Source organism: Fundulus heteroclitus, chromosome 12 (genome assembly GCF_011125445.2).
Source record: "Fundulus heteroclitus isolate FHET01 chromosome 12, MU-UCD_Fhet_4.1, whole genome shotgun sequence".
Lineage (NCBI taxonomy): Eukaryota > Metazoa > Chordata > Actinopteri > Cyprinodontiformes > Fundulidae > Fundulus > Fundulus heteroclitus.
Genome location: NC_046372.1, coordinates 35,699,578 through 35,710,330, shown reverse-complemented (window position 1 = coordinate 35,710,330; position 10,753 = coordinate 35,699,578). Strand labels below are relative to the sequence as shown.

General features: G+C 41.7%; 1 protein-coding gene across 1 annotated transcript; it reads left to right on the top strand.

Moving 5' to 3' along the window:
• Window positions 1–3,269: 3,269 nt before the first annotated feature.
• Window positions 3,270–7,126, top strand: vgll4l (vestigial like 4 like). The gene is made up of 5 exons (XM_012866230.3): window positions 3,270–3,450; window positions 5,070–5,193; window positions 5,276–5,519; window positions 6,070–6,151; window positions 6,300–7,126. The coding sequence occupies exons 1-5, from the start codon at window positions 3,384–3,386 to the stop codon at window positions 6,587–6,589; spliced, it is 807 nt and encodes a 268-aa protein (XP_012721684.2). The 5' UTR covers window positions 3,270–3,383; the 3' UTR covers window positions 6,590–7,126.
• The last annotated feature ends 3,627 nt before the right edge of the window (window positions 7,127–10,753 follow it).

Sequence of the window (10,753 nt, the reverse complement as noted above, 5' to 3'; positions counted from 1 at the left end):
TTGTTGACTAATAGCATCATATGAAGTCCTACACAGTGGTGTCTCCAGAATCTTTTGTAAGGGGTGACCAGATGGGGGCTACTAATAATTTTGGGTTCACACACCAAACGAAAAGCTGCGAGAAATGACAGTTTTATTTAGAGATACTGCAATGTTAATAATTAAAATTTAGCTCTGAAAAAAATGTTGTCTCGTGATTCTGGATTTCTTTAAAGCGGACATATCGTGCAAAATCCCCTTCTTTAGCATTCAGATTATTTTGATGGGCACTTGGACTCTCTGAGAAAGCAGAGACGTCTAATGAAGTCTGTCCAGGTGCTGCGTAGACAGGGGCTGTTCTAGACAGGGGCCAACAGGGGCCAACAGGGGCCTGTGCCCCTGTAGAACTGTTCTTGACCCCTGTTATGGCCCCTGTACTAAAGACATATTAAATTTCTTAGGATGATAAATGCTGACAAAGATACAGTGACTGACTGGTCATTTGGATCAGTTGTGTTTTTTACATTTATGGTTTTACCCAATAATAAAATAACAAAATAAAAAGATAAATATACAAAAATAATTTAAAAATTAGGCTGTTTCATGTTAAACTCCAGCCATAATCAGAAAAGATCAGGGTTCTGCAACCTGCAGTTCCAGTGCCACAATTGGCTCTTTGGCTTAATATATTAAACGACAAAATGTTGACCTGTTTAGTTTTCCCCCCAATCTTTTGTTTTGTGCCCCTGTGAAAAAACACTGGCCCCACCCTGGCCCCCCTGCTAAATTTGGTCTGGAACCACCACTGTGCGTAGATATCTTTATATTCTGTCCGGGTCATGTTTTTCCCATCCTTTCAGTTTCCTCTATTCCCTTTTACACTTTTGAACAATTACATTGCAGTATTTGCTGTGGAGCTGCTACACAAGGTCATGGATCCTGCTAACCAATTTCGCGAATCTGCCACTTTTTTTCCGGCATGATTCTGTAGTCCAAAACTGAAGGATGCTGAAGCTACAAGTGGATAAAGTGAAAATGTTTGGTTGTTGGATCTATTAACCCACACAGTTTATTACACCACCCCCAAGCATACTACAACAATGGCCGAACAGGGTGGAGTGGAAACGCTCTGCAACTTGGAGGGGGTGTGGCGTGAAGTGCCTTATTTGCATTTAAAGAGACAGCACCAAAACGAGTTGCTCTCAGACACACCTCACAACAGAGGTAAATGAGGGGCTGTGGGGCAACATAGCATTGCAGTTAAACTTTGCATAGAACACAACTGACTGATTTAAATGTGAAATGGAAGGCATCAAAAAGCATGACATGTCCCCTTTAAAAGACTAATCTGTTTGCGAATTCATTTTGTTGTGTAACCCTGGCAAAATGTAGGGGTGATGGTTTAAAATGCAGTTACCCTCCCTTTTTTGTTTTACCTTAATATGTGATCTTGATGTAATTTTAGACCAGGACCAGGACTGAGTGCCTGACATTCCGAATGGGGCACAAAGAAAAAGGAAATGAACACCAACAAGTATCTGGTTTAATTTAGTAATACAATGCAGTCATTTGCAAACTGTTTTATTGCTATCTACACAAAAGTGGTTATTTATAGAAGAGCGGTGTTGAACAATTCTGTTCCCAAGTGAAACAAGTATTACAAAACAAGACCAAGAATTACATTGAGGAAAACATAAGGCAGTGTAAAAAAAAAGCAACAGATTTTTTTAACCACTTAAACCACCCTAATATTTACGTTTGTCTTTTTTTCTAACAATCCTTGTTTTTTTTTAACTGTTCATTCATCTCTGCAGATAACCACAGACTTTTGTAAATGGCCTCCTATAGTTCAAATGTGGTAACAGTGGAAGCTTTACAAAATAACATTTTCTTGACATTTTTATTTTAACGTTTAATTTTGTCAGCTATTTAAGAAGTCCATGCTCGTCATTCCAACCCTCCCGGTTCCTGAAGCTTTTATTATAACTGGTGTTCGCTATTTGGTGACAAGCGAACGTAACTTGTGTGCTTTTCCAATCTTAAATCATATTCTTGACACCTCGTTGCCCTAAACGTTACACAAATGTTGCATAAATGATTTGAATGATCATTTAAATGATATAGAACCGTATTTTAAACATAGCTAGCTCTGCCATGATGCGTTTAATTTATTTTCCTATTACTGCGTTGTGTTAATGTGTCCCGGAATTATAAAAATACTTTGAAACGTGAGATCACTGAGTAAAGCAATTTGTTGGGACGCAATGCTGTCATGGCAGCATGAACTGCATTCATTAAAGAGGTTTACCTTCAAACCCGCCGGTCCACTCACAGATTCCTCGCATTTTAAAACAAAATGCCTCTCATTGTGAAATGTTAACACTGCAAAGAATTTGTCACTGTGCAAACACGTCTTTACAACGTGTGTACCTTAAAACAGGAGTGCTTCATCCTTTATTATGGACTTAGACTGTTGAAGGTCTCGCTTCTGCAGTGCAGACATAAGAGGGCACTGTTGTGTTGAAATCAGAGCCAGTTTATTGTTCACAGACACTTTTCCAGAGAGACCTTTGCAACAGCAGCAGTGTATTCAATCTTGTTCCCCTTGATGATTAAAGGGCTGCTGTCTCTCAGTGACACGCAGAGTGTTTCTTGTACAACCAATGTCATAGTATGTGAAGAAGATCAGATCGTTCTCATGCCCGCAGTGCCTTCAGAATTTAGGAGTCTTTGTCCAGCCGTTAACAAAAGCCTGTGGATTAGAGGTGAGGCGGGCTCAGAGTACAGCTGCGAGCGTGTATGAGCAGGTCAGTGGAATGACTAGATTCACGGTGGGCTAAGCACTCAGAAAAAATGCAGTTTGGTGAGATTTCAGGTGAGGAGGGGGGAGGGGGGCAGGGACGGAGAACAGTGGGCAAGGTGCTGATTCCATGGAGGGGAAACAAAAGGCATACTTCACCTAGAGGAGCACCCTGGTGAGAATATTTGAAAAGTCTTAGAAAGAAATGTACCTGGAAAAAAAAAACTTTGCTCCTTTTTTTATTTTAGACTGGCAATCTATTTAAAGGAATTGTGAAAGTCCTTCTGGTAGGAGGTTGCACAGAGCAACCCCACAACATTTAAAAACTCATCTTTCCACCTATGAAACTAGTTTACCTGTGAGAACCTTGCGACCTAAACAGACTGTAACAAGAGTGAGCGTATAATGCCTCCCCATTGGCCCAGGGAGTAGCCAATCTGAGCGCAGGCATGAGTCACAGGTTTAGGCGGTCCATGCTCACCTGACACTTTACCTGCCTGAGCGCAGAACTAGAATCTCATTACCTTTCCAATACAATCCAAACGGCTGAGGTTCAGATTGTTCCTGCGAGTGTTTGTCTCCACTCAGACAAAGTGACGGAGCCATGGCTGTGGCTAACTTCCAGTACATTACCCGGATGAGCAGCGGCTTCAAGGTCTACATTTTAGAAGGTGAGCTTGGAGAACGCTTTCCTTTTATTTCTTAGTGTTGGTTTGTGATTTTAAAAAAAGCTGATTTTTATTTTTTATGGTCGGTACAATTTACGTGAGGAACTGTACATTTCAGTATATCTATCAATGTGAATTTATATCATAATGTGAGAAAGTTATCTGTTTTCGTCCCACTTTGATGTCCCTTTGTTCTGTCAGTGGTGTTTATGTAAATACAGTGATTGATAGGAAAGCAAATCTGATCCAATTCAAGGTAGAAATCAATAAGTACCTCATTCAATGCATCTTAAATAGGAATATTGTTGGATCAATACCTTTTTTATTTACACATGATGTCTTTTCAATATACAAAAAAAAAACAAAAAAAAAAAAACGAGGGACACTACTTTATACATTTCTTTTTAAAATATCTACGGGGGTGTTAAAATATGTGTGCCGCTTTCGGATTTCAGCAAAGCCTGATTAAATGTAGCAAAACAGAAGGTCACGCAGCTCAGACTCTGAGCTAATAAGGAAGAAATATCCATGCCCGAGGCATTAGAAAATCAGGGTAGGTGTGGTTTTACCTGCTCCCCCCCCCCCCCCCCACCCCCACCCCCCAACAACGACTCACTGTGTGAAGGAGTAGCGCGCAGGTGATGGAATGTTTATGCAATAGGTAGTGCAAACCGAAGTGTCCGAGCGACGAGGCTGAACTCTTCCTTTCTTGTCCTGTGCTGCGAAACGGACAATCCACTATTGTTTCAGCCCAGCCAGACTGCAGCGGCTATTGTTGTCTTTCAAACAGAGGAATCCCCTAGTCATCCAGTGAATGTGGATTTGCAAGTGTTGAGTGAGCATACAGTCTACCACGACGAAGCGCAGTGTGATCGCATTTTCAAGCAGTGGTGCTGTTTTGACTGCGTGGATGACATCCCATCCAAAAGACTTTGACCGTGCATTCATTTGGTTCAAAATGTCTCCATTGTGCTCTATTAAGAATTACCCGCGACCAAAAGGGATCTGTGCAAATGACACCCTTTTAACTGGTGGTCTGATTCTTTTCTGCAAGCCTTGTATTCAGCTCGTGTGCTTCGACTTGTCTAGTCTCAAAATTTCCGAGAAGCGTACTCGTATGTGGGATCACAACGATGACCCTTATTCATAAGTGGGTGCCGCCCAAATCGTAGTTGGAGCTATTCAAGTCTTTGCCTCTCAAGCTTCTTTCCCACCAAAAAAAAAAAAAAAAAAAAAAAAATTGTTGATCGGGTTCTTGAGAGCGTGTGACCGGGCTGGATGCCAACATTGTTGAAAAACAACATTTACCGTTAGCACTGAATCAGCTGTGAAGTGATGTTAGCCCAACTGATCAGGTAGATCGAGTTCTACCACTTAACGGAGCTTACCATTAACGGTGAAAAAAAAAAAATATTTCCCACGACTAGTAGTCATGCAGGTTGATGTCATGGGATGAAAACAACTGTTACTCATCCATAAGTGCTTAACACCTTCTAACTGAATAAAAATTTTCACAGGGCACTTGGGATGAAAGATGTGTGACTGTCCTATAGTAAATCAGGGTGTCATCATCATGTTGCATAAACCTTTCTGACGGTCTGACTCTGCCTCTTGTTTTATAGGTCAACCTCATCTCAGAGGCGAAGACCGGTACAGACATATGGCGAACGAACGAACTCGAGCTCCGGCTGTGTATCCGATCAAACGCAAACGCAGCCATGAGAGAGGCCTGACTTTGGAGGAAAGGTTGGTAAAGCTTTTTATGTGCGCTCACATAAAATCCAAGTTTTCTTGAAGACACTAATCCCTTCGCGATAACCCGTTTTAGGCGAGAGCGGGCAATAAGCAGGAGCAAGGTGGCCCAGAGAGCAGGACCAGCGCCTGCAGCCTTGAGTAACCAGCAGAGTCCGTCGTCCCCCCAGTGCCCGACGCCAAGCCCCACCAGCCCTTTGCCCGCCTACGTGTATTACACGCCGGTCAGTGACGAACCCCTGGCACTCATCAAAAAACCAAGGAAAGAGCCTGAAGACGCAGAGGAAAAGATGTCAGGTTCAGCTGCCGCCAAGATCCAGGTAATTCAACTGTTCTGAGCATGGGCCTCTTGTTCCTCCAACAGACAAGATTTCCAGAGAGATAAAAAGAAGTTCAGGGGGTCATTACTTTGGAAACGTGGCAGTTCTGATGTCCCTTTGTAGTCTCGGTATAGCTTGAGGCTAACCCACGGCAGGGGTACATCTGAAGTCTTTAGTCAGCCAATTGAGCAGGAGTGCACACAGGCCTAAGCTTGCCAGAGCAATGCAATCCAGCCGGATTCAGGAAGAAAATGTAAGCAATGGAGGGAGGAACGCCATCAACAAGACCAAACAGACGGCTTTCTGTCTGAGTTGTTTATGCCATCACAGTGCGAGCGAGCTGTGTTTCAGGAGCAAACCCAACCAGTTTAATCACTTTTTGGTTTATTCCAATTTAAACTGTGCACATTGCTGCCGTTGTGATCTGAACAGAGCGCACACTCAGGCTCAGGCCGCAATACTTTAGGTTCAAGATCTGAGGAAGTCACAACGTAAGGTCACTGTTGAAATACGTCTAATGACTGATCCACTACTTTTTTCTTTACAATAGATGCGTCCATCTGTGATCACCTGTGTGTCCTCAGTAAAAAAACCTTCCTCAAGACCCGAGGTCCACCGAACTCATTCTTCAGGTCAGTCTCTCTCTCTCTCTCTCTTTCCAGACTGTCACTCCCAACTCGTCATACCCGAATCATAGACTAAATAACCACCCGCTCTTGAACTGACTCACAGAGGTGTGTGTGTTCGACATGTGTAATGCATCCTTCCTTTTCCCAGCAGATTCCGAACACAACTATGATCACGTCCTCGAGGAGCATTTCCAGAGGAGCCTGGGGGCCAACTACCAGCAACCCCGCGCCAAGCAGCTCTCCATCAGCGTGTCCGTGGACGACCACTTCGCCAAGGCGCTGGGAGAGGACAAGTGGCTGCAGATCAAATCCAAGTCCTCCTCCTGTTCCTCAACACCGCCCAGCAGCCCCAGCGTCACCCACTCTCCCACCTACAGCCACAGCCCCACCCAGACCCACAGAGAGCCGTCGCTGACTTCCAGCCACTGGTCCCTTAACTAAAGCTGAAATGGCACGAGATCCGTTTCTGGAAAACTGAACTTTGTTTTTTTTTTGTTTTGTTTCGTTTTTTTTTTTTACATTTCAGTGCAAAAGGTTTCCCCTGTCCATGCAACAGGAAAGCCGGCGCTAATGTTCGGAGCAAGCTAACAGATTGTACAGGAGCGCGGTCACCGCGGACGTGCGCGCCTCCACACTGACGTCGACAAATGTAGCACTGAGCGGGGAGAGCCTTGTTTTGTTACATTTCTACCATGTGCTTAGCATCTGAATCTTGCGATACTGTAGATGGTGTATGGGATGATTGTTAAATCCGCCAAATAATCCTTTACATTTCTTTACGTTTGTGCCATTCCTAGCAGACTGCCTGAATGCCATGAATTGTCTTGTATTTATATTCTGACCCACTTTGGTTCTTCATAGTCTGAATGACTTGTCTATCTGCTGTGTAATAGTTTGCTTGTAAGCCTTACACAAGTCAGAGTTTTTAGAAAGACTTTTATATAAAAAAAAAAACAAATAAAATGAACAAAAAATATATTTTGGGAGGGTTTCTTTTTTTTTTTGGTATGGAGGACGAGTCTTAAAAGAGGTGGAAGATTGTAGGAATGGAGGTCAGAGTGACCCAGACAATCTAATTTCATCAGTGAATCAGTCTACATCTACAGCACACCTGGTCTGAAGATGGTCTCCAACAATAAGCGTCGTTGCGCAACTCTGAAATTAAATGGCTGCATGAGCAACTCGCTCTGGACCCTTTTTCCAGTAAGTGTGAGAGGATGTAGGGAGCATGTCCCAGCAGGCGCTTTGACATTCCTGTGTCCTGAGAATATGACTCTGTCAGATCCTACAGATCCTGTTTGGCAAGGGATAGGAGGGAGGGTTGCAGGGGAATAAAGGGTTGGGCTGATAGGCCTGAGCATGACAAGTAGTCATGCTCTGCTGTTACTTATTTGCATGCCCTAGCTTGTCTAATTTAAAAAAAAAAAAAAAATTATTGGAGCCTTTGAGTGAAAAATCCCAAAGAGTCTGCATCTGAATTTTTTTTTTTTTTTTAAGGATGGCTTTAATGGCTCTGAAAGTATGATCAGTTTAGCTGAACTAAGAATACTCTCACCAACTTATCTGTTAAAAAAAAGGAAGAAACCATCGTATTTGTTGGTTTAACCTTCTCCAAATCAGGCCAAACCCTATCAAACATTTACACCAAGCACAGCCAGGGCAAGTTCAAACATACGAGAGCAAAATTTTGCCCAAACTGCAGAGGATTACTTTCCCTCAGTGACTCCCAAACTGGTATTTCAACATATTGACCCAGGATACCTGCGCTAGGGACTTTGATGCCACCTAGAGGCACTCAGGTAGAGCTTAAACTGCCAATATCGCCAATGACTCACGTTAAACGACACAAACAGCAATAATCAGTTCTTTAGAAAACGGCTGTCTAAACAAAGAGCTTTGTGTTGTTGGGTTTTTTTTTTTTGTTGTTTTTTTCTCTGAAGTGAAAGAGGAAATAATAGAAGGAGATGGATGAACTCTCACCCACACGTACAGTCTTAACATTTAATTTGTGGATTTCCTCCCAAAATCTGTATGGCAAAGCTGGAATTAACAATGCAGTCGGTGAAGAACAGTATGAGCGCTTTCGCCTTGTTAGACAGTTTTTGAACTGTACAGAGAGACCTGCGATGAGAATGCGAAGAGGAACGCTTCTCATGCATCCGCACAACAAATGCTCATTGTTGAGCGAGGGAGCAGTCGCTGCTAATTGCAACCGCTAATCCTTCATAAACAACAGAAAAACAGCATTTAGCTCACGCAAACAGTTGTTAAAAATCTCCTAGGCCTACCATAAGAAAAATTGGTCACTCCATTCTGGGAAAATTCCTGCATTTTTGTTTGATAAATGGTTGTCAACAAATCGGTGATCTTTTTGTAAATACTAAAACAGTAGCGCACTAATCTTGTGAGAACATAACTGCGCTGTGACGACGACAAAACAGATCCGGTGATGCTTTGTGTTGAAACGATTAGTGAAAGTTGTCGGGGATAGAAATACTTTGTATAATTTAGAGTTTTCAGCAGATTCAGGTGATTGTGGTAGGAAGCTGGCGCCTGCGGTGCCGTGGACCACGTCTTTCCTCATATCAGTGGACTTGTTGCTGAGACGTTCCACGTTTTCATTCGCTTCAATCAGTTTTCCTCAGGTGCTTTGTTCCTCCTTTCAAAGAAACGATGAAACACGAGAAGCTTGAGTCATTAATTAGCTGACTCACTGTGTAAATTAAAGCTAATATCTCCAGTTTTTCCTCATCGTGTGTCTACACTACCAGTGAAGTGATTTAAACACTGAGAGAATTGCTCAACGATTACCGGAAAGTACAAGCTTATTTGTAATTAAAAAAAAAAACAGTCATGGATTATGGTCCCCCTGGCAAAATGATAAAAGTTCAGATTTTTTAAAATTCCAGTAGCTGATGGAAGTTAGCTTCTATTTTTTCTGATTCGGTGCATCTTACCGCTGTGCTTTGCAAACGTTTTCATACCCTTGAATTTTTTTAAAATATTGTCTTGTTACAACCTGAATATATTTTATTGGGATATTAAGTGTTAGATCAACAGAAGGTAATGCTTCATTTGAAGGAAAATCCAAAATGATAAGAAACAAAAATTTTAATTGTGTAAAATTTATTAGTATTAATGGACTAACTTTGCAACAGTCTTTTTGCCTATATGTCTCTACTGTCTCTTTGCAAATTTAGATTTTTTGTCACTGACCCCTGTTTGCAAAATAGCTCACACTCAGCCAGATTGAATGGAGGACTTCTGCAAATAGAAATGTTCAAGTCTTGCAAAAAAAAGCTTAATTGCATTTTTGTCTGGACTTTGGTCCATCATAATACACAAATGTCCTTTGATCAAAACTATTCCTTCGTTGCTCTGTCTTAGGGTTACTGTCCCAATGGGCCTAAACATTTCATTGGCGGTTCCATCAAATTTTGTAAGGCATGGCCTGAAAGGGGACAGTAATAATTGTCTACAATAATAAGGAAGACTGCTTTTTAGGATTTGCTTAAAACCACCTTACAGTCTGAACGTTTGTTGCAAGAACCTATATACCTGAAATCAGCCGATTCAATATGTTACAACAGACTTTTTCTAGTCCCTACAATCTGTAAAGTCAGTGGAAAATAATTTTTTTTTTTTTTTTTTTGAGGGGGTTGGGGCGTGTTTAAATGGGTGACCATTGCCCTATCAGGCTATCTCCTGGTAGTGCTTCTTATCTACCAAGAGCGCTTCCTTTATTTGCTCTGTGCAATCTTTAGAGCTTGGTGTTGTTTTATAACCTAACCCTGTTTTAAATTTCCCCACAGTTTCATCCCTGACCTGTCTGCTGTGTCCCTCGGTCTTCATGATGCTGTTTGCTCACTAAAGGTTCTCTAATATCGGAGGTCTTCGCAGAACTGCTGGATTTATGCTGAGATTAACTTTACACACAAATGCATGCCCCACTTTATCCCATTTCTTATTTTAAAAGTCAAAATATCTATCCTTTTCCTTTCACTCCCCATTTACACGCAACAGTGAGTTTAACCAATCCATTCTAATTCCAATTTAGAAAATGGGAAAAAGTTCAAAGAGTACTATACTTTTCCAAGAGCTTGTGTATGTACTAACAATACTTATGATTGATTGTGTAGGTTCACAAAAAAGTTTTTATAATATTGTCACATTTCTCCTCTATAAGCCCCATTTTGTTTCTTTTCCCGCGTTTTTCTTGGCCGTTTGCTTCACGTAGGTGAAAATATTCCGCATAGCGGGCACTTCTGTACACGTCACATATGCAGACCTCACCAAGCACAAGGTAAATGAGTTACGAAGGAGGAAATGATCAGCACATTCAGAGGCATCCGAGCATTTAAGGCTGGAGTCAGCACTGCTGACGTTAAACATGTCTCCGGGACATTCCCAGAAAAACTGACTTGATTAACAGGTTGATTAGTAACTGTTGCCTGACAGTTGCTGAGCTGTTTTTTTTTTTTATATATATATACTTCTACTTTTTTTCAGATACAATTGTTGAACCTAGTCCAGAAAGCAAGTTTTAGGGATGTGGAATTAAAACGTTGAAAACATTGGTTAGAAAGTTGTGAAATATGGTGGCCA